Source organism: Patagioenas fasciata, chromosome 13 (genome assembly GCF_037038585.1).
Source record: "Patagioenas fasciata isolate bPatFas1 chromosome 13, bPatFas1.hap1, whole genome shotgun sequence".
In the NCBI taxonomy this organism is placed as follows: Eukaryota; Metazoa; Chordata; class Aves; order Columbiformes; family Columbidae; genus Patagioenas; species Patagioenas fasciata.
Genome location: NC_092532.1, coordinates 13,863,603 through 13,886,950, shown reverse-complemented (window position 1 = coordinate 13,886,950; position 23,348 = coordinate 13,863,603). Strand labels below are relative to the sequence as shown.

Here is a 23,348-nt window from a genome sequence, read left to right as displayed (position 1 = left end):
GATGCAGGATTCCCCCAGCTCTCTGGTGATGGATGGGTACTCCAGCAATGTGCCAGCCTTCCTAACCAAACTCTGGACGCTGGTGGAAGATCCTGAAACGAACCATCTCATCTGCTGGAGCACTGTGAGTACAGCGAATATCGGGTGTCACCGACTGCCCAGGACCAGGGGAAACTGAGGTGCGACGCCCAAGTGATAAAACAGCTTTGCACTTTGCTTTTCAAGTGCTGGCCAGCTGACTGGGAGAGTGAGAGGACAGGTAGTTCACTAGGAGGCCTTTGGGATATACTTTACATTATTTACTTGCAATGTTGTGGCTTTTCTGTTTCAAAGATACAACTGGTTTGGGAATATTTCAATAATAATATTTAGAAATTTCACTTGAAGCATCCTAGAGGATGTCTAATATTGGATCTTCTAACAATCCAGACTAAGAGAGAGAAGTTTTTCATGCTGCTTCAGTCTGCAGTTCCCTAAAATTTTCTAGAAAAGGTGTAAAACCCTTAAAAAAATTCCACTGCTGTTTGTATGATTTCACATGTGTTTCTCAGCAGCCTTTCACAAACGCCTTGGGAGAAGTCAGCAGATACACAGCATTCAGATCTCAGGCTGAAATCTATAGTTTAAGCAGATCTCAGACTGGTGCCCTAAATCACTCCATATTTTTGAAAATCTCTACTTGATGTTTCAACTATTCTGTGTGATGATCTTGGCAATGTGTGTCTGTATTGTCTGTACAGCTTCACAGGGATAGATTGCTTTGCTTTGGCTTCATATTTGTCACTGAGGTGTTAATATACTGAGTGCAATCAGAGAATTAAAATGATTTGTCTCCCTTGTACAACATTTTGATACCATGCTGTGCTTTTGACCTGATTAATACGCACGGCAAATAACGTGATTTGTCTTCAGCAGGGAGTTACCAGATAAGTTGTGTGCATAAACTTGTTCTCCAAAATCCAGAATCTATAACAAAAGCAGGTTAAAAGAAAAAGAAAGCCTAAAGCAGTCTTTCTGTCATGTGTTTGTGTCCAGTAGAGTTTTCATTCAAAACTTGAGATGAGGTTTGAGCTGCATTGTTATCCAAGGCAATGGTTGCTTTCAGATGTTGGTATTACGTGGCCATAACTTTGAGAACCACCAAGTTTCAGTATCCTGTGTTTTAAATAAGGACTTTCAAACTAGGAGGGACTTTTTAATACGTATAAATAGTCCCCCTTCTGTTACACTTCTAACATTGTTATTTTTGATTGACCACCACCACTACGCTCTGCTTTCTTGCAACCTAACGTAGGCTACAGCTGCATTCATGTGAGGTTTAGGTAAGGCTTTTAGATGTCTAAATTTCTCATGTTGCATGTTCCCATGTCTCCCATGTTCTTCCTCTTCTATCTATCAGTGTTGTTGGAGCTGAGAAATTGTCTGCATGCCTAAGATTTCTGAACATAATCGGAACTCTTAGAAAATAGGACCTATAAGGACTTACGAATTCTTTCTTAGCATGAAGCAGAAGAGATGGAGAGGAAATGTGGTAATAGTTTATATATGTGCCTTGAATTGCACCAGAGGAGGTTTAGATTGGATGTTAGGAAAAATTTCTTTATGGAAAAGGCTGTCAGGCATTGGAACAGGCTGCCCAGGAAAGTGGTTGAATCACCATCCCTGAAGGTGTTTGGAAGATGCATAGTTGAGATTCTTAAGGACATGGTTTATTGACAGTGTTGGGTTAACGGTTGGACTCAATGATCTTGAGGGTCTCTTCCGACCAAAGTGATTCTGTGAGATACAATGGAGGCTATGCTAAGGTGGAAAGGAGAAGCTTGCCATCTGCGTTCATGGTAGATTGGACAAGAAGTAATTAAATGAATTTTTGAAATGGAAGATGCAGTTAGGAAGATCTCCTAGCAAATTCCTGGAGTAGCTTGCCTGGGCTGGGCACAGAATGTCTGCTGTCTTTGGTCTGTCAAAAACAGTTCAGAAAAGCATCTGCCAAGGCTGATATGCTGCAGAAGCGGTTTTGCCTTGGGCAGAGAAGTGTCTTGCAGTTTGTGCTCCCATAATATACGAGAAGCAAGGCACAGCTGCTGCCTGGGAACAAGCTGGCACATGCATGGTTCATTGGTGTACACAGTCTCTTTTGTCTGTAGGGACACTTTCGGGGTCCACAAGTTTCTGAGAACACTGCAGCTCTGAATTCAAAGGAATGACCTCTAAAGAGAGGCTGTAAGGAGATTCTCAGGTACACAAAACCCTTGTGTTTCTCATTGTACATCAGCCTGCCCAGCCTGGAGCACACAGCTGTATCCCAGAGAGAGCGAGTGGGCAGAAGCACAAGGCAAACAGGATAAACCAGCTCTGTCTCCAGGGCAACCTTTGCAGTGTTAGGAAACACTGGTCCCTGCTGTCAGGTCTGCAAGCTCAGTCTGTGAGCATCATTCCAGCAAACGGGTTATTAGTGACTCTGTTTAAGCGCTTCATCAGCCTGTGGTCCTGCTGCATGGGGTTAGGAACGATAGGAAAAACCCTGGTGATGGTCAAATGGCACTGTCAAGGCAAAAGTGATGTTCAGTGTTTGCAGCAGTGAACAAGAAGAAGAACTCTGCAAGTTTACAAAAATGCCATGTGTGCCTCAAACACCTTGTCTGAAATCGTGATTCTTCATTCCTCCAAATGTGCTGTCACTCCTATCCAGAGCAGAGAGAGGATTTAAGGTGGCCCCCCTGTCCCCATATCCTGCAGACACCGAGGCTGTTGAGGTTGGGGATTCAGAAAACATTGTTCCTCAGTGTTGATTACAGATGAAAACCAATTGACAATTCTTCTGTCTCTTAAAAAGGTTGCATGAATTGCTGTTTGCAGAATGTTTCAAGGCAGCGTCAGTGCACCGTGTCTCACAGGCCCTCTCTGTACCAGCTCAGCTGCCAGCACGTATTACAGAAGGCCAGGCAGGGACAGCATGGCCCTGCAGTGCGTCTGTCTCTGCCAGCCGTCCCCAGCAGTTTGCATTGCTTTGCAACCACAGATCCTGGCAATGCAACCCCACAAACTGTTATTTTATCTGCTTAACATGCCTGTTACTATCTTGGACTGTAAAGCATGGCTGTTAACATTTTGCAGGTTGCCCTTGTGGCTGTGTGCTTTCCAGAAGTAATCAAGAGAAGGTACATAGCGCTTCTGGATCAGTGTTGGTGTCTTCAGAGATGATTTGCTTTCTTGTCTTGCTGTGTTTCTTGTGCTGTACCTCCAGGCAGCACTCCCTCTGGGACTGCTGTGCTCTGGAGCAGATGGGTTGGTATTAGACCTATACAAGCATATCAAGAGGTTACAATGGCAATTCTCACTTTCTGAAATCTTCTTCAGACATAAGAGTCTTTTTTTGAGGTCCATGCAAGTGAGGATGATCACAGTCTACCAGCTATTTTGATGCAGAAGTCTGCAGTTTCTTTCTCACATCTAAGGCTCTCAACTAAGCAATGGAAAAGCTCAGTAGAAAAAGTTCAGAATTGCAGTCACAGGGGACTGTTCAAGAATGGAAAGGAGCACATCCATCATTGAAGGCTGTTGTCACTCTTTCAGCTTCAAGGTGACAATTCAGAGAGCATGACTTCTCTCACTGTAGGACACAAAGGAATCGCCTCCTCCTGGGTGCCTCTCATGGTCATGGATGCTCCTCTGACTTCACCTCTGTCCGTGTCTCCTTTGCAGAATGGCACCAGCTTCCATGTGTTTGACCAAGGCCGCTTTGCCAAAGAGGTGCTGCCCAAGTACTTCAAACACAACAACATGGCCAGTTTCGTCCGGCAGCTGAACATGTGTAAGTTCAACCTCCAGCGCTGAGGCCGTGGGGGTCCTACAGACATGGGGGGAGCGACAGAATATGCGGGTGGGACAAGAGGCATGGAAGAGAACTGCAGATAGAAAAGCCGAGATCTCACATATCTGTGTTATTGTGGCATTACTGATTTTGCCAAAGAGTATGTGCCTCTGACATCCCAGGGGAGTGATTTACCTGCTTTGATCTCAGATTCCAGCATGACATTTCTGTGAGATTACATTGCAAGATGTGAGGTAAGAAATTTCAGTTACCAGGTATTCTGCTTCTCTTACATCAAATTGATGACCTATTATTATTTCTTGTCCATTTTATTCTATATGGAGCTCTTTCCAGCAGCCTGATACTGCGACACCACCGTCAGAAACTGCTGCTTTTGAGGGTGGCATGCCCAGAGCTTACCCGCCTCACCAGCCCTGTCACTGAGCTCATTACAGACAGTACTTCTGCCTGCAAACCTTGCCTTGCTTTTCAGACATTTTCACCTCCTCATGGATGTTTAGGTGTAGTTTTTAGCCACATCTAAACCACAACTGTATTAAATATGGTTCTTTTCTGATAGTCTTTGGAAGTTTTTAATGACTGATTCACAAAGTTCCTCAGTAAAGTTTTAACTTTGCTATTTAACCATGCAGTAGCACTATTGTAAATTTTAGGCCAGTCTTTAGATACCATTTAGGAACCTTTCTCAGACTTCACAGAAGTACTCAAAGTAGATTTGCAAATGTGCATGTGACCCGTTTATTTTTTTCCAAAACTGGTACCTGATGCTGGTTTGTGCCTTTGAAAAACCTTCCCCTGAATCCCTTTGGCTTGCAAATCATACAAGAGATTTCTCAAGAGCAGATGTTTCAGCTCCTTGCAGACAGACTGACATGCCCAAGGGACTGATGGCGAGGCTTTCATGTTGTGAGCCAGTGGGATGCAGATGGCTCTCCCTTGTGCTGGATTTCTTGTAGATATGGCCTAAAAATGTGCCCAGCCATGGGGAGGGGACATGGCTGTGCCTTGAGCGCTGGAGCGGCTCAAAAGGTGGGGGGAGTGAACAGAAATGTCTTCAGAAGTAATGGGGGTGGGAGGCAAGGAGTTAGGCTGCCAGCCCTTCACCCGCACCCTCTCCACGCAGATGGCTTCAGGAAGGTGGTGAACATCGAGCAGGGGGGTTTGGTCAAGCCCGAGCGGGACGACACCGAGTTCCAGCACCTCTGCTTTCTGCAGGGCCACGAGCACCTCCTGGAGCACATCAAGAGGAAGGTGAGGGGGGCAGGGGGGACACACACTGGCCAGGTCCCCCCGGGCGGGAAGGCTGAGGCGAAGCAGCCCCCGTTCCAGAAGGTTCCATACTACCAGTGTGGAGAGGCTGCGTGGTGCTTTTTCAAAACGTCATTCCACAATATGTCCCGCAATTTAACAAATGGTCTGTGTGGAGATGTAGCTCCCTTGTTTTGCTTTAAACCTGCTTTCTCTTTATTTAATTTGTTTCTCCCAGGCGTTCTGCCAGCAGAGGAGCCGTGGACACTTGTTCCCTGTCCCTCAGACATCTGGAGTGGGAAATGCCTCATTTCTCCCCGAGCAGGAGCCCTGTTGCTGTGGCTCTCTGCCCTGTGCCTTCCTAACCCTCCCATGTCTCTTTTTAGGGGAAGATTGACCAGAACAGCACCCTGTGGCGATTGTGAGGGTTTCTACCACAGTTTCTGCCTCTCTTGATCACCCCCAAAATGCTTGTTTGCTTTCAGATCACAGGCTGCTGTGCTATACGCTGCTCAGCATAACTCCAAGGTCACCCTCTGGTCTGGTTTCTGTCCTCTCCATATAAATGTGTGGTTGGAGGGGATGGTCCTCGGTGTGCAGGGCTTGGCTTTCATCAGAGTTTTGTCTGTGTTTTTTTTGCTCTGTTGCTCAGCGTCATGAGACCTTCATGTAGTGCTGCATGGCTGGGCTGGCTTTGCACCGCTCTGCTTTTGAATCCTTACCTGCTTTTCTAGATAAGTACAGCGTAACTCCTACTGGGTCTCCCAACAGTCATCTCTTGTTATTAGAGAACAAGTAACCTATTCCTGCCCTCTGATTTCTGCCTTTTAAGCTGTTACTGATGCCCAAAAAGGGCTGTTCTCTTACTGAATTAGCATGGCAAATTCAGAAAAGGGACTTCAGTGAAAGTCTTCTGAAAATCCAGGTATAATATATCAATTTGAAGCATTACCTCAGGCTCATCCCTGAAAAGCACAAGGCTGGCTTTGGTCTCTCTGTAGTTAAAATAGAAGGCTTGAATCAAACAAGCTAGTTCCATTTCCCCCAGTACTCCAAGTAACTTTTTTTCCCCTGAGCTGATTTGAAATAAGCCCCACTCTGGCAGAGAAGGTTCTGCTGCCAGCAGACCCTCTGTATGAAAGGATTTGCCCTGCTCTTTGCTCTATTTTATCCCTTTGGCCTTTGCAATAATACCCTAAGGATATTTCAGACTCTTGTACTACACATCACTTGTCCTAGCATTTCAGTGCATCAGAGCCCAGCTGGTGGAATTCCTGCTCCTGAACCACAGCAATGACACTGTTTGTCCATGGCCCTTCTTGCTTCAGCAAAATCCACCTTTGATTTTTCCTCCTCAGGTGTCAGTGGTGAAAAGTGAGGAGACCAAGATGCGCCAGGAGGACCTCAGCAGGTTGCTATACGAGGTACAGATACTGAGAAGTCAGCAGGAGAACATGGAGTGTCAAGTGCAGGACATGAAGCAGTGAGTTGAATTCTACTCAGGCTGCTTCTTATGGACGTTTGCTTCTCGAGAGCTGTTGATCTTGGGGGAATGCTTGAAAGAAGGAGTGTTACACACCTCCCTTCCAGGGAGCACATGCTGAGCCAGTGACTTATCATGGGGACTAGATCTGTTGAGACAATAACATGTAAGATTTCTATGCAGACCTGATGATCTACAAAATAAAAACTAGTGCTCAGCCTCTCTGTCTTCTGTGAAAGGGAGACATATTATCTTAATCTACAGGGTGTTTCAAAAAGATAGACCAAATTTCAAAGCTATAGTGATTTCAAATTGGGTCCATCTTTTTGAAACACCCTGTATATTTTCCATTTACGGATGAGGAAAGCACAGTGGAAGCTGTGCAAGAAATAGTTGTTTAACCTGGGAACTTGACTTAAATAACTGTATTCCCTCCAGATAGAAATGATGGTAAAGACATAAATCTCATACCTAGAGGAGTCCATGGCAGAAATGTGGTGTGCATACTACAATTATTAAAAAAAAAATATTTGCCTAAAGTCTATAAGAATGCAAGAACTGCTGTAGTGTTTAGGCCATCTCTCTGAAGACTGTGTCTTCTGATGTGGCCAAAATTGTTGTATAAGAGCAAAACAAGCATTTGCAATGTTCTTGCATGTGGCTGCCCGACCTCCAGCTATCTGAGACCCTGGCATTTTCTGAGTCAGACATGGTCACAGCTTTATAAATCATGTACTTGGAGGGGTTTTTATTTGCCTCCAGAATTGTAATCCTCATAGAGAACTTATATTTTTCAAGTGCTTTTTAAGCAATAAGACTTAAAACCTTCTTTTATAATGAAAGCTGATATTCATACATCACTAGAGGACACTGGCATCCTGTGCCTTGAGAGAACAGCGGATACTGTGAAACTTCATTGCAACTCAACCCCTTATGTGCAACAGATAAATGTTTTATCCTCCTTCAAATTTTAATGACTCCCACACTTAACGCATGAATGAAATAATTACATCCAGGCACAGTGGCAATGAAAGAGTTTCTAGGCTTGTATCTTATTTAAATTTTAAGAAACTCTGGTATTGATGATTTGGCCTTGCATTTAGTTTGTTCTCCCTTTTGATTTGCTTGCTCCCTCCACCCATTTCTCAGATGTCAAAATTGCATTCAGCTGATGAAAATAATACATTTTTTTATAGACTAAGACAAATTAGAAATCCCAGGCTGAAACCACAGTAAGAAATTTACACTGGAGAAGAACCCTTAGAATGTAACTCCAGTGCCAGCTACCAGACTAAGGAAAGCTGCTTTGCTGAAAATCCTGTCAGTACCAGTACAGAAACTTCACTGCAGAGATTCTTGTTGTACAAGTTGCTTTATCAGGGCAGCTACTCTGCCCTTCCAAGCCCTGGACTTTATCTTCCCTGGTCTAGCATCAATCCACACTAGAAAGACTAAAAATCAAAAGAATTCGTAAATTTCACCTGTATGATAGGTTTTGCTGGCCTGTCAGTTTTGGTACCTCCATATATTCTTGAGATAAATTAACTGGCAAAGGCTTTTTCAGCATGGACTTGGCTGGCACCCAGGTCTGGAGGCAGCACAGCAAATAAACTGCATCTCCCCATCCCAGCTGCTGGCGCTGACTGCTCCAGGAAGCCTGTAACTCTCCTGTGTGCTACATTTGCAGACAGAAAATGACTTCTGCAGTTGCAAGTTGGACACAGGTCTGTGCTGGGTGAAATCAGTGACTCCCTTTAATAGAATCATTACAGTCCTCCAAGTTCAAGGCCCTCAGGTGCAGAAGCATCTCTTTAGCTTCTCCAGTCACTCCCAGACATGCCACCATATGCATGAGGTTTCAGCAGGCAGAGTACATAGGATCTGTATCCGTAGGATCTCCTGGTCTCTGTGGGCACTGGGGGTGCTTGTGGAGGGGCTGGATTTTCTTCCTGCGGGAAGAACAGCCTCAGTGATCCAGATAATTCTAAGTCACGAATCAGGCCTTGCTGAATTTCTGAGTTTGGCCCAAAGGTGCCACTAAAATTAAACACACATGTCCTCTTGTTATCCTCCCCTATAAACTTTGGCTTCTATTTATTTGTTTCTCCTCCAAGCTTTGGTCTTTAGTTCTTTTGAAGTGAATGAAAAACAAGGAAAGTAATAGTGTGACCTTGGTTACGACATCTGAAAAGTGTCAAACACTGCAAAGCAAGACGGACTTCGCACAATTGGGTCTTTTGTGTATCATAGCAGCACCATGGGCTGTTGGGATGTTTCTGTGCTCACAGAAAGTTTCTGTTTCACTTTCAGGCAGAATGAAGTTCTTTGGCGAGAAGTAGTTTCTCTTCGGCAGAACCACTCGCAGCAACAGAAAGTGATCAACAAGGTAGTGGTCATACAAACTCCAAATTCACTTGTACTGCACGGTGTGTGTTCTCCTCTGACTTTTTTTTTTTTTTTCTTGTCCCATAGTCTTCTCCACACTCTCATATCGCAGTACGTTTATTTTCCCTGTCTTTCAAATTGTGTGATGTTCTTACATGTCCTACGGAAAGCGGTCATTAACAAAGCATAGATTGTGCCCTTGAGCAAAAGATTATAATTTCTCTGTCAGTCCTCTCTATGACATTAGAAACCACTTTTCTGTCAAAGTTCTGAGAAAAAGAGTACAACTTCACTAACTTTCCTGTAGTGTCTGTGTTATGGTTGTACCGATGCCTTTGGGCTTCCCAAATCTTTCCTCTTTCCCTCATACAAGAGAAGAGCCTCCCCCTTGTGTCATCATGCCAGTCGCAGGCAGCAGAATTGGCGAGTCATTCCCCCAGTGGGGACCTATAGTGACTCTTACATTTTCTAGTGCCACTGGTATAGTTGAAGAATTACTGTACAAACTTCTAAGGCCAAAGGAGCACTGCAGAGCCATCTGCCTGCCTTAAAATCTAGCATGAGCCATGCTAGAAAAGGCCTCTCCAGTGATTCCCAGATGGTGCTGATGTGACTGAGCATGTCACATTTCCCACTCCCCTTGAGACCCACGTTCTGACACACACGTGGCATCACAGGGTCATGGGACTGGATGGAAACGCATGAGGCTTCAAACCTTCATCGAGCTTTGAGGCTGGACCAGCCACACCACTCATTGTAGAGGCATTTATGCAACTCTATTTTGTTACATTGAGCTATGAGTAAGAGACAACTGTGATATATAATAATAATGCTCTCTTTGTCTGGAGGTCGAAACAGAGCATTAGGCTCAAGCTGACCTGGGAGTATGTTGCTAAGTGATTCCTCTCCAAGGCACCCTGTATTGTTTTTAGTGTCCTGGTGTATCAACACAGAATTGCACTGGGCTGAAAAACTCAACTGAAAGTGCTAAGGCCTCCATCCAGGGTCACCCCTATAGGGGGGTGGCATCTTTCACTTGCAAAGTCTTTATCAGGCTTTATAAAGCCTGTCTAAGTCCAGGCCTGGGAATGTTTGCCTGTGCACTTCACAGGCAGATTCCCAAGTCTAGTAGGGCTAGCTGGAGTTTAGCATGCACAGAGGTGGAGAGAGAAAACGCTGACCACCCAGCAGCCCTTGCACAAAGCAGGCACCTGGCTGTGTTTCTTGAAAGCCAGGCAGGTCGTTTGAATTCTTGGAAAGCTTAATTCTGTTTCAGGCTTCGATGCCTCATGCACTTTGGCTCCTGTATTTCATGGCTGCTCCCAGCTTTGAGGTGGCGTTGGGAGGGAGGAATGCGTGAGATAAGAACAGCTGTGAGTGCAGGGAGTGCTGAATCACTCTGCTGATTAACACCGGATTTTGATCTCTCCTGACAGCTGATTCAGTTTCTGTTTGGCCAGCTCCAATCCAGCCCCAGCAGCACTGGGATAAAGAGGAAGCTGTAAGTACCCTTGTGTGGTGCACACATGCTCACGGGTGCATAATGCTGCCCCCTCACTAAAAGCACAAGCTCAGCTCACCCAGGCAGGCGGTCACCGGACCAGGGCACCATGGTGATGGGAAATGAATGGCCTGAACTGCCGAGTCAGACCTGCTGACATGCCCCATTCAGTGGTCTTTAGAGAAGCACCGTGTCAGCTCATGACCTTTATTTGGGGAACACAGGGAGTGATGGGAGATTGGAACACTAACTCGTGTGAGGGTAAAGGGCAGGACCCCACTGCTGGTCCTACAGGTTCCAGTTTTGCCGCTTGTCATCAGCAGGAGCAGGGCTGAGACCAGACAGCCCACAGGCACCTTTAGTTTGACCCACAGTCACTGAATGGGGGGGTGTGTCCAACACTGGTTCCATGGCATGTACCTGCAGGCCTTACAGAGAGAAAGGTGGACAAAGATTTTAGCTAAGGGCTATCTTTGGAGTCATAAATAAGCTCTTCAAGGAAAGTGAATAGAAGAGCCTGAATTAGGAAGCTTAGTGCCTCCCAGGAGAGCAGCCAAGTATTTCTTGTTCTATGGTGCTTGTGATCTAAAGAGTGGAGAGGGGCTACTAAGAGGAATTTGCCTTTGTGGCTCAGGCTGAGGGCAGGGACCTGCCTCCACTTCCCACCTCTATTACCTGGTAGCCTTTTGCAACTCAGAAGCTTCCCCATACCTCAAAGAAAGGAGACAGACTTCCCAAGAATGGCTGCTCAAGGAAGTTAATTTTCTTTGTCAATGTCCTTGTTTTTGGCTTTAACTATTTACTAAATACAAAGCACTCCTGCTATAGGACCCAGCACACAGACCTGCTTCTTGTTGGCAGTGGCCATCTGTAAAAGCCTGACAGTAATTTTTTTAAAAGCCTGTATGCAGTGAGTTTAGGCTTTGCTTTGTTTTGTGTCTCCCCCTGCTTTATTACTTACTTAGCAAATGGCACGGGTTCCTTTTATGCAGTGCTGTGGATGGAGATATAGCTTTGCCAAAGAGGCACTGAGTGTGAGGGAGCTGATTCCCAGTATTGCACTAAGAATTTCAGACCAGCTACCTCCAGTTAAACAAGCTGAGGATCTGATTTAGAAATTGAAACTACTAGCCATTAGAAGAAAATATGAATTGAATTTGTTCAGTTCAAAATATGAATTGAATTTATTTTAGTTCCATCTTTCAAATAAGATATGGAAAACCCAGACTGTCCCCTCTCTATATGGCTAACGCCCTTTTTTAATGGTGACCTCCTCCAAAACTGTTGTTTCCCTTCCTTCTTCATAACACTGGACAAGACAGTACATTACAGCCGAGGAAAAACGGAGCACCCAGGGGAAAAAAACCCTTAGCTGAGAGACATTTATTATATGAGCAACCAGGAACCAGTCAGTATGTGCGGGGAAAACAAACCTGTTTCTCTTCACAGACCTCTGATGCTTGACAATGGCATCTCAGCTCCACAAGTGTCCAAGCTCAGCCGGCATTTGTCTACAGACCCCCTCCATGAACCCTATTTCATACAGTCGGTAGGTTTACACCAGCCTCTGAGCTTTGTGGAATTTCTTTGGCCAGGGTGGAAAACCGTTTGAAGCAATAATACCGATTACAGAATAAATGGTTTGATGAGAATTTAGCAATGAAGCAGATGATAGGCTTGCAAAGCCGAGTGACATCTCTTATTTCTTCAGCTCCCTTGTTTCAAGGAAGGGTGTTCATGTGGGAGGGAAGGGCAGACCCCACATCCCAAACTCTCCGTGGTGTTACCCCAGCCTGGCTCACCGCAAGGGCAGAGAGGAAGAACTATGTTCTAGAAGCAGGTACTATGATCTTTCTGAGCAAAGCCAGATTTTTGCAGTCGCTGGGGGATCCCCTAACCCACCAAAGCAGACACCAGGCACAGGACATATGCAGTTAAAATACTTGAGCTGGCATGAGAGACCCATAGTCCCATGATGGGCTATATTGGATCTTTCTCTCCAGAGGAAGCTAAACAGACTAGGCAAAATGTCAGACATGGTAAAACTTTACAGTAGCTGACACTTCAGTCATGCTGCTTATTTTACACCTGCATATCTGTGTGGCTGGAGGAAAGACCAGAGGAGATTATAATGTTGTATAGCAGGTAAGAGCTTTCTTGGTTTCCATACAAGGAGGACTCAAGGGCACAGTGAGTAAACTCTTAACTGTCTCAGACAGGGCCTTGGACTTGTTCTGGTCCTCAGAAGGATAAATCTACATGATTTTTGCTTTCCTCTTAGCCATCAGCAGAACCTGCCTCTTGCTTAAACAGCCCTGCAATTGCTGGAGGACCCATCATATCTGATGTTACTGAAGCATCACCATCAAACATAATAAATATGCAATCCCCTCCTGAAAATGACAGGTAAACATGTTTGTGATTAAAAACCAGAGAGTTGGATGTGGACACACATAACTTCAAAAGAGATTTTCTGGCTGTAGTTCTACCAAAATTTCTGTCTGATTTGCAAATCTCTATAGAGATGGTGGGCTGGAATATTGTTTTCCAGTTTGTGGTGTGGGTCAGATTTCCAGAATTAAGGAGGAATAATTTTCAAGACAAAGTCACAATGTTCATGCCGAGAACTTCCACTCACCTCTTTGAGAAGTATTCCGTATTTCTTTATATTTTGTTCTCAAGACAGCAGCTGCCTCAGCCTTTATCAAATAATGAGATACTAACACTTGGGTTTGTTGAGAGAGAAAGGAAGTTTCCTTTTGGTTTTGACAAAGAAGAAACAGAATCAAACTGTACATCTTTCTGCTCATGAGAACAGAAAGGTTGCATCACAGCAACTTCCGATGTTTGACAACTTTTCTGTGAAAAGATCCCAGCAACTTTTAAGAACTGAATGCAGAGGTATTTTAGTGCTTATCTCTTCCTGCCACAGACAGGCAGTGTGTTTAGGGCTAACAGCAGAATAGCTACAAATATGTCAGTGGAAAGTAAGTAGACAGATGAATCATGGAAACAGTTTCTCATGCGTAGAAGCAAGGCAATTATACTCTAGCAATTGCCTGTAAATCTGCATAATCATTGAAACCATCACTATACTATTAGCTAGAAGCATGTGAAGAGCTCCAGATTGAAAAAAACAAAACCAAAAACAAACCCAAAACCAAACAAACAAAATCACCACAACAACAAAAACTAGAAGCCATTTCTGAAGCAGAAAAATGTTAACAATAACCTTCAAGTTGTTTATTTCTACTAATTACTGAGTGCCCTCTGGTGGCCTCTAATCTATGCTGTGTGTGGGAATCGGAGCCAGACACAGCCCCAATGGGTTCAGGAGTGTGGTGTTTCCTAATTCAATGTGAGCTTCTGATGAGAGTTTAGAATTCAACAGATAAGAAGATGATCTGAAAGGAATGCCGAGGAAGGCTTTGTCGTGTCACATACCATCCTGTATGTGTGACACGCTCGTGTGTTGTCTTGCATCAAAACTAGTCTGTAAGTGTTGGGGGATCATTTTTCAATATGTGTTTCCATGCCCTATTGATCTATGTGCCTTTGTCACTTTGGCTCCAGTTGTGCAGTTTCACTGAGAGCTGCAAAGTCTCCTCTAATTAGTACACAGTAGATTTTCACATACAAAATGCTACTGTTCAAAACTTCATATGTCTGTCTAGGGATAATGTGAAGTGCCTTTCACAATGGAAAAAGGCAAATGGCTGCTTCCAAACGAGTAAAACATCTGACTGGGATTGTCAGATCTTGGTAGCTTCTGTTCCAAATCCTGTGGGGCCACAAGATCCTGACCTGTGTCACTGGGATCTCTAGAGTGCTTGCTGGTCCAATACTAACTCCAGCATGGGAAGGTCTTACTGACCCTGATCCCCTTCCTGTGTCTAGGGTGGAGATTTTTTCAAGAGAACCTCTCTAGATTAGTGACCCTTTAACCTGCCTCAAGCCTGAATGATCAAGACATGGAAGTGTATTTTCCATATTTACAAAACAGTCAAATTAAGCAAATTCATTATGGCTGTCACTGATGAAATGACAGAAGATATTCCAGCTGAGCATGTTTCTGGAGCTTGCTGAAAAGAAAACAAGGTTGCTGGTTTCTTTTGCCCATCTAGGGGAACGGAAAGACACTGTGGGGCAGTTTGGAAGTGGAGGTAAACCCATGTGCTATTGCCCTTTACAGCAGCACGGGGACTTTGTGGAGCAGATGTGTGTGTGGTGCTAACTCTTGTCTCCAATACAGAGAGAAGTGCCTCATGCTGATCAAGGAGGAGCCCGTCAGCCCTGGAGTGAAAGCCACCACTGAGCCTGATGTCCCCCTGCCAGGCTGCCGGGCTTGCTCTGAGCCCCCTGTGCTGCCAGTGGCCATGGTTCAGTCGGTTTTGGATGGCAAAGGGAGCTGTGGTGCAGCACCACCAGGGACCTCACAACCACCTGAGAGAAGAGGCAGAAGGGCATTGCTGGACAGGTGAGGGGAGTGAGAGAGAACGGTGGCCCTGCATGTTTCGTGGCAATTTTAAGTCACTTAATGCAGCCCGGTGAGCTCCGTCCTGCACCTGTGGCACCTGCTTAGAGGACCTTTGAAGCCCAGGGGACAGTTCACAGGGGTAGAGGGTCTGTGGATGACTTGCTTGAAGGACCCAACAGAGGAAAACCTGAAAGATCATGTGCATCGGAGTCATAGGAGTGGGAAGAGGCTTTCTGCAGCAAGAGGGATCTGCCAAAGGTCCAAGTGAAAGCTGAAGTCCAGACCAGCATCCATGACTGCAGATTTTCAGGGCACCAGGCTGCACTGCACCTCCAGTAGCTTGTGTGCCCTCTGCTGTTTGTTTTCTTGAGTCTTCAGTTACATAATCATGAGGAAATATTTGTCAGTGGTGCCTCTCTGCAGTGAATTAAGGTGTGACTTGTGTGCTAACATGCAGACGGTGATGAAAGTGACAGTCTATCATCATTGTAACCTCCACTCTATAGTAGGGCATGTATTTGAGAAGATGTCAAAGCGTTTATCAGGCCCAGGCTTGCTGTGAAGTCAAATAGACTTTCCTCTTTAGTCTGTTCTCTCTCTGCAGCTCCTCCTACCACCTTTCCAAGGTGACTTTCCTGAGTCAGAGCTAGATCTGTCTTCAAAGGGCAGCCAGGCACTGTGGCACCATCATGTGGGCCACATTCTGGAGAGGTGCTGGGGAACTGATGCTGCAAGAGATCTTGGTTTCCCCATCTCTGACTAAGAGCGAAACCCCACAAAAAGTAGCTGCCTTGCTGTGCTTCTCTCCTTGAACTAGAGGGGCTCAGTAAAATGGTAGGCAGTCCAAAGCAAGGCTTTATAAAAGGGTATAAAATCATACCTTAAAATAATGAAATTACAAGTGAGGTCACTCAGAGGGATGGAGAGTTGCGAGCTTGTGTTCAAGTCTGTTACAAATGGATGGAGGTGTCATCATTCTGAAGCCAGAGCATGCAAGTAGCCTGCATGTGACAGTCACCCCAAGAATGGTGTCCTCTTACGAGTGGGATTAGCACAGTGCCATTAGGCACAGCCACGGGACGAGCTGCATGAGCAGCCTTTGGAGCTGTGAGGCTGAAATCCCACCAGCACCAATGTCACGGGTGAGTGTATGGCAGGCTCCACCAGCAGCAAGAAAGCGAAGTTGACTGCAGAATTTGTTCTTCATGGCAACAGCAGCGATGTGAGGAGGACTCAGGGTAAAGACCTCACACTCGGCAGAGTTAGCAGTTCTCTTTCCCCTTGGGTCTTTACAGAGAACCAAATTCCTCCTTCTGAAAGGTACTGGCTACTTTAAAGCATTTTATTAGAAGAAAAAACATTTTATTTTAAAGACTCTGGATTTGAAGATAATTTTTAATAGGATTTTGGGGAGGTTAAACCCAGCAGGGCCTCACTTTTGCTCCTTTGTCTCAATTTCTCTGGTAAATGCAACCTGCAGGCTGAATGCCTGAATGCCTGCAGGTACAAGTCACTCCTTTAAAAAACTTTAGTTTCGTTTAGCCATCTTGGACCCACAAGGATAGGGATGCAGCCTTTTCTGGATACCAAGTGCCTCTCTAGAGGGATCTCCTCTAAGAAAAGCTTTGATTTTCCCAGTCTTGAGGAGATGCGCGTAGACTGTCCATCCCCAAACCACACACATCACTCAGGAGAGGAGCAGTCTCACTCCTTTTACCATCAGCCCAGTCCCCTTTGTGCTCTGCTGGGTTGTATTTCTGGGATCAGTCCAAATGAAATGGCATAAACCCAGGCTGACGGGGCTCTTGGTTTCAAAATGAGATTTAGAGAATATGCCTCACGTTGGAAGGCTGCTCGGTCCTGCTTTCTCTATGTATTTATGCACGACTCACTGGTGGCAATATTTCTGCTTGTGTTTCCTCAGAACAGATATTTCAGACCCACTGGAGGGCACCGACTGGAGCGTGGAAGGGCTGCAGCTCCTGCTGAGGAGCCAGCAGTACGGCCTGGAGCCCACCAGCCTCTTGGATGTGAGTGTCGGGGGCGGCGGAGGGGAACGGGTGTGTGGTACCCAGCGGGCTGTAGATCAGATAGGCCACGCTCTGCATCTTCTGGTGTGGCACTTGGTCTGTCACACCCTGCAGATAGAGTCACAGCTCTGCTTTCGACCGGCTCATAGGACCTGGCAGGGCTTCAGACTTTAAATTATTATTTTTTTATATATATTTCTTGTGAAAAATATACATCTTTGAGCTTCTAGAAGGACAAAACATGATACATTTGGTGAAGATAACATCATGAGACCTAGTACATTTGCATAAAATAGGTTTAATACAACTCTAGCTAGTTCTGTAGTTACTTTGGGTGAATTAGTTTATTTTTTGTATATTTTGCATCTTAGATACTCCTAGATTATGTTTAGCTCTACAACCTGCCCCATTTCCTCATGTTCTGAGAAGTGTAGCTGATGCCAAAGTTTCTCTTTGCTGAGATATTTATCTGTCTGCAGTTCTCAGGTCACTTTTCTCTCAAAATGAGTGGTGGCTTTTTTCACTCTCTCCTCATACATATAGTTAGTATAGGAAAGGTTTTTGCCAATAATCAAATAACTGTATGTAGTGAAAGTAACCTATATGTCAAAGATATGCTCCCTTGAGGAGGTACTTCAGATACAGACACATGGTAAACTTACACGGATAAACAGGAATGAAAAAACTTTTTTAAAAAAGAAAATCAATCTTATTATCCTAAATCAAGTTCCCAAGTGTCTGTGATTGATTTTGACTTTACGGAAAGCTTTTCTAATGGCCTGCTCTATCACTGACTCCATTGGTTTCTGTTTCTTATTTCTCATTAGGAGGTGTTTTCCTGTTACTGACACACTTTCTCTCTGTGCAACTGAACGTCACGAGAGTGAGAATGAAACATAAAACTGTGCCCCAGACCAACAGCTCTTTTTCCCAGATTGCTCAGACTTCTCAAGAAATTGCCGCTGAGGCAATGATGCAGCAGCAATCTGCCCTCTGCTACTGCATTTTGGAATGCTTTTAAAAAGTCACATGAATCTGGAAGTGTCCTAGGACCCAAGAGCAGCAAAAAAAAGGGCTGGGCTTGCATATGTGGTGACACAAAGAGCTGCCCTGGTTTACAACATGGCACCGGGTGTCTGTGCTGTCCTTCCACTGGCAGGCAGCAAGGGTCCAAATCAGAACTTGTGCCCACAACATCCCTGGATGTTCTGGCTCTGCTACACATCCACACACACAAGCCTTTGCCTGGAGCTTCGGGTGACATGTCCCAGCAGCCAAGGCACACGCTGGTGTTGCCTTCTGGCAACCCTGCCAGCAGGGCCACCAACTCCAGCAGACAGGCAGGGCAGGAGCTGAGGGTACCAGAGCCCTAATTGGATTTTTCTGCCAACAGGTCTTTAATCCCAATTTATCTTTGAGTGAGTGGAATTTGACTGAAATGGAAGCCAGTCTGTCCCCGGTAAGAGATGTGTATTTCTGAGATATGATGATGATGGTGGTGATGATATTATTATTATTATTATTATTATTATTATTATTATTATTATTATTATTATTATTATTTTGTGAAGCAGAGCTTGTGGATAACTGAAGAATGCTTAGTTATTTTATAGCCAGGGGGGAGAGTGTGGTAAAGCACAGCAAGTACACATCTCCTGAGGGCAGGCTGGGAGTATTATCTTATACTCATGACCTGTCTGTCATGCTCAGGCAGAGCTTGTTTAGAGACATATTGATGTCCTGGAGTCTGTGATTGAAACTGGCCTCTCCAAACTTTTTCTTGATGTGAAAGCCGCTTCTTACTAATGCCATAGATTCATAAAGTGTCTTTTTGACAAAGCCCTTTACAAAATATGCCTTGATAAAGTACAGCCATCTCTGTACATTTCAGGAGCAGTAAAACCACATGCAATTAGAATAGAGGTTCATGCATGCCCATAGAGAAGAAACAAGGGGAAATCTAGTTTGGCAGTATTTGTTTGGAACTGACATTGACACAGACATTTCTGAAGTGCATATGGTGATGTAATAAACAGTGAAGGAAGTGTGGGTTTCATGGCTGGGTTTTTTGCCTACTTGATGGACGATGGATTTTCTGAGCCCTCACTGCCAGCCAGGGCAGGATAAGGCCTGGATGGTTCTGCCGTCTCTACAGACATGCAAGCAAAGTATAGTTTATTCTAATGAGGTGTAAGAGATCTGTAAGCCTTCTTCATGATATCACGCTCTCTTTTACATTTTGATTTAGTAAGTTTGCATTTACTAGGTAACTCCACTTCCTGAGTATTAGGAAGGAGAGTTTCTGAAGAGACCAATAATATCAGCAAGTCTTGGAAGCAGGGAGTGGTCTCTTTATAAAAGGATTACATGAGAGAAAAGGCAGAGAGGGAGGCTGCAATGTTCAATAGCTTAGTCCCTGAGGCCACTGAATTTCCTAGCAACTGGTGCAGCCTATCCTTGCTCATCATACAGAAAATCAGGAGCATAGAGAAGCCTGGAAGTAATATCTGCAGCAGCTCCACACCTAAAAGCACTGTGCAAGCAAAAGCTACTTTTGACAGTCATAGGTAAATGGAAAGAAAATTCCTTTCGGCTTTGTTGCTGGCTGAGGACAGTGGGTTTGCTCTGTCTGACAGCTGGGCAGGGACAACCACAGTGACACCAGCGTGGCCTCCTCATGTGACATGAGCTTCACACCACATTAACCAGGACTAATAGGGGATTAAATCTCCCTTAGCCCTCTGCTTCAGGCATATCTGCCCCTGAACACACACTTCTGGTTGTTTTACCAAAGTACAGGCGAGGCTGGGAGAAGAGGTGGGGCAGGGAGGACAGCTCGCGTTTCTGGTGGATGTTGTGCAGTGTTGATGAAGCACTGCTTTTCAGAAACGGCCTAGTTCTAACAAGCTCCCCTGTCTTTGTATAATTGTACATTGTAGTTTATATTTTTGCATCAAGATGCAGCGACTCACAGTGGATCTGGAGAAGAATGCAACTGAGCTGTCCCCTAAAGTGTTCAACCCACCGCTTAACGCCTGCCCAGGTAGGAGCACCAGCAGCTCTTGCGGACTTGGGAACAGGGTTGGAATTAGGGTGTTAAACATGTCAGCAGCTAGATGCAACATCCAGCACTGACCATGTGCCACTTTGAAGGAACAAAACACGTTCATTATTTTACTTTCGTGATGATCAGTCAACAATGTTTCCACAATGACTACTAAACTAGTTACTGAGGAGCAGGAAATGCATGGGCGATAAACTGAGGTTTAAATGTAGTTGAACTGCCTCTGTTCCTGCTTGTGTCCACATCGTATCTATCAGTGTCTCCACTGTTTTATCTGCCTGTTCATTGTCACCTAAGAGCAACGTGGTGATCTAAGTGAAAGGGGTGGTAAGAGCTGTCAGGGTCCCGTTTCCCCTGGCCCTTGCTGCAGAGGTGAGCAGGTAGCTGCCAGCAGCCAGAGACAAAGGTTGTGTCTCAGTTTCTCCAGACCTCAATGGAGCTGTCCATCTGATATTCTCGCCCTCACTCACTCTGATAAGTGTGTCATTTACCTTACATATGAATCTAGAAGTGTTTGCCTGGTCTTGGAATAGTGACATATTATGATTTTCACATGTATTCAGCTGGGCTAGACCTGAAAGAGAAGCTTTTGTGAGCCTTAGTTTGGTGCTGTAGCCACCTCACCACACCTCAGACTTTTGATGTATTATGTGTAGTTCAAGGACTTCCAGTCTCCACCTTAAGCTCAGCGTCTTGCAGGAGCACCCAAGGTGTTTAAAAGCCCAGCTATGCTGGAGAGAATTATTCAGCAGGTTGGGGCTGAGTTGCACAAGAGGAGCATCCCGTTTGTAAAACCTTTCTGGGCCGTGCACAGGCGTGATGCTGGAATAATGGGACAACTGGCAGATGTCTTCTGCAAAGATTAGAAGAAACAGACAGTTCTTCAGTGGAGAAACTGCTCTTACCCACTTTTCCGTGTCTCCAACCACTTGGTCATCCCTCTTTCCCTTGTGAGGCACCCCCGCATTCAGGCAGAACACAGCTTGGCAACCTGCAGAGATTCTCATTTATTTTAATGGGCTTTTGAGTGAGTCCAAGTTTGACTCAAGTGTTTCCAGCCATTTTCTGCCTGGAGTGACACCTTTCACCTCCTTTTGCAGTGGGAATTTGCCACTTTTCAGTTCTTCATATGTGAAGTCTTATAACTTGCCTTCCAGAAACTGAGATTTCTGTTGTCTGTTTGCATTCCTAGGGAAAGATGTCGTTCTTGAAAGTGCCCAGCAAATCCTCTTTGATCGTCAGTCAATCTTCGGCAATGACCTCATCAGCTTGCCTGAAATTTCATCGCTTTATGTTCCGTCTGAAAATATGGCTTCTTACCTCTCCTCTACGGGTGTCCCCGGGGATATCCCACTAAACCTGAGCTCTTCAACTGACAACAACCAACGATTTAGCTTCCAAGAAACATCGTCTCCCTCCCACCCATCCAAGCATCCACAGGTTTGAATGTAAAGAAACAAAAGTGATTCAGAAACCCACAAGAGAGGGGTTTTTTTGTGCCCTTTCTTTTTGCGTAGATGGAAATGGTCAGTAGCTGTTGCATCACCCTCCCTGCACCTGGATTTCTGTGTTTGCCCAAGATAATACTTTTAAAACAAAATTCTGCTTCTGGCGCTTGGTCCTGTGGGGAGTGAGAACTTGACAAGATATATTTTTTTTAATGCTTTCAGAAATTTCAAATCTTCCAGTGAAATTTAAGTAACAAGTAGCTTGAAAGTATATCAGGGACTTCATAAAATAAAGTCATCCTGACTAGTGTCTGCAATGGCATACTGTTGGATGTTACTGGAGCAACACAGATGAGCTAACTTGCCTGACCCTTCTGGATGCTGTTTTTTAGATAGGAAAATACTCATATATGCCAGTCCAATGCTCTAAATATATTCTTTTATCAATTTTCTGGTTTCGATGGGTTGTACTTGTGCCTCTCCCTTATCCTCCTAGGGTGAGGAGGAAAATTAAGATCTCTCAGGGTATGCAGAAGATCATTTTCTGAGTGACCACTCCAATAATATGTCTCTGGTGCCTACAGGAGCTACATACCATCACAGACCCCAAAACATCCCATAATGAGTTGAGAGGGTTTTGGGGTTTTTTTTGGTTTTGTTTTTGTTTGTTTTTGGTTTTTGGGTTTTTTTGTGTGTGTGGTTTTTTTTCCAAAATTTGTTTTCTCTGACATAAAGGCAGGGAACCCCATACTTAAAAAAAATTAAAGGGATAGCCCCTTCTGCACACATAATTTTCCATGTGCAAAGAGGACTGAGGGAGCGCACTTCAGGTTTTGGTGCTGGCTGAGTATTCCATGTCCAGCCCAATGATTTTTTCCTCAGCCTTGACTTGTTCTGTTTCCCCTGAAGATGTGCCTGTTGGTTTATTGATGTATAAAATCTTATGAACCAATTCAATCTATTGGATCCCCTTTTTAGAAGGACTCAGCTGCTCAATGTAGGAGAGAGGCAGAAGGGTTAGGCCACCATGTCCCGCTAACTTTTCTTCTGTCTTTTGTGCATCTGAGACCAGCCTCCAAAGGCTGAATTAATCCTCCTCTTCCATGTGGTTTCTGACAACTGAGTTTCTCAACAAAGCAGAGCTTTGTTTTTTATGCCGTAGTTCTAGTGAGAATGTATTATTTATCTCAGTATCCTCTAATTCATAGAATCGCTTGCGTTGGAAGGGACCTTTAAAGGTCATCTAGTCCAACCCCACTGCTTTTTCTTAGGAAAGCTACCCAAATGCAGTGAGGAAATTCAGCTAAGTCAGGCCTAAGGGCTTAGTCAGGGAGGTTTAAGCTGTGCCAGTATTAGTTGAAGAAATGCTCTGCCGCCTTTCATTGCTGTGATGATTCTTGGTTCTAAACCATATTTCTGAGCATCTTAAACGGTCAAGTAGCATCCACCCCAAAATGTAGTCAATTGGTCAGATGAATGCGTCTCAAATTTTCCTCAATAAGACAAGGACATTTGAGATGGACCTTCCTGTCACAGCCCTTTCCTCCATCCATTTATCAGTATGTGAACAGATGTGTTAGTTCATAAACATTCACTTTTGACCACATTTTTCCCCAGCTAACTCCTGTGTGCTGGGAGCTCTGTCACCACCTTGGCAGAGCAGTCTTTGCAGAAGCGAGATTGTGAGAGCTTCTGAATTAATTCCAGCCACTGATTTTGTGTTCAGGACTAAGGGAAAATTCAGGCAGTGCCCATTGGCCTGGTATTTAGATAATGTGCTTGAGTGTATCATGGACAATGTTTTCCTTTTTGACGGATTTCTGCTTAGAAAGTTCACCTAGATCAGCCCATTTGCCACTTTATTTTGTCATTTCCAG

At 44.7% G+C, this 23,348-nt stretch overlaps 1 protein-coding gene across 1 annotated transcript; it reads left to right on the top strand.

The window, feature by feature from the left end:
* The first annotated feature begins 1 nt into the window (after position 1).
* HSF4 (heat shock transcription factor 4) lies at positions 2–21,489 on the top strand. Its single transcript, XM_065848560.2, has 13 exons — positions 2–124; positions 3,706–3,814; positions 4,959–5,086; positions 6,442–6,566; positions 8,877–8,952; positions 10,388–10,452; positions 11,902–12,001; positions 12,734–12,858; positions 14,705–14,929; positions 16,854–16,959; positions 18,353–18,418; positions 19,918–20,002; positions 21,216–21,489. Exons 1-13 carry the CDS (start codon positions 2–4, stop codon positions 21,467–21,469), a joined length of 1,587 nt encoding a protein of 528 aa, XP_065704632.2. The 3' UTR covers positions 21,470–21,489.
* The last annotated feature ends 1,859 nt before the right edge of the window (positions 21,490–23,348 follow it).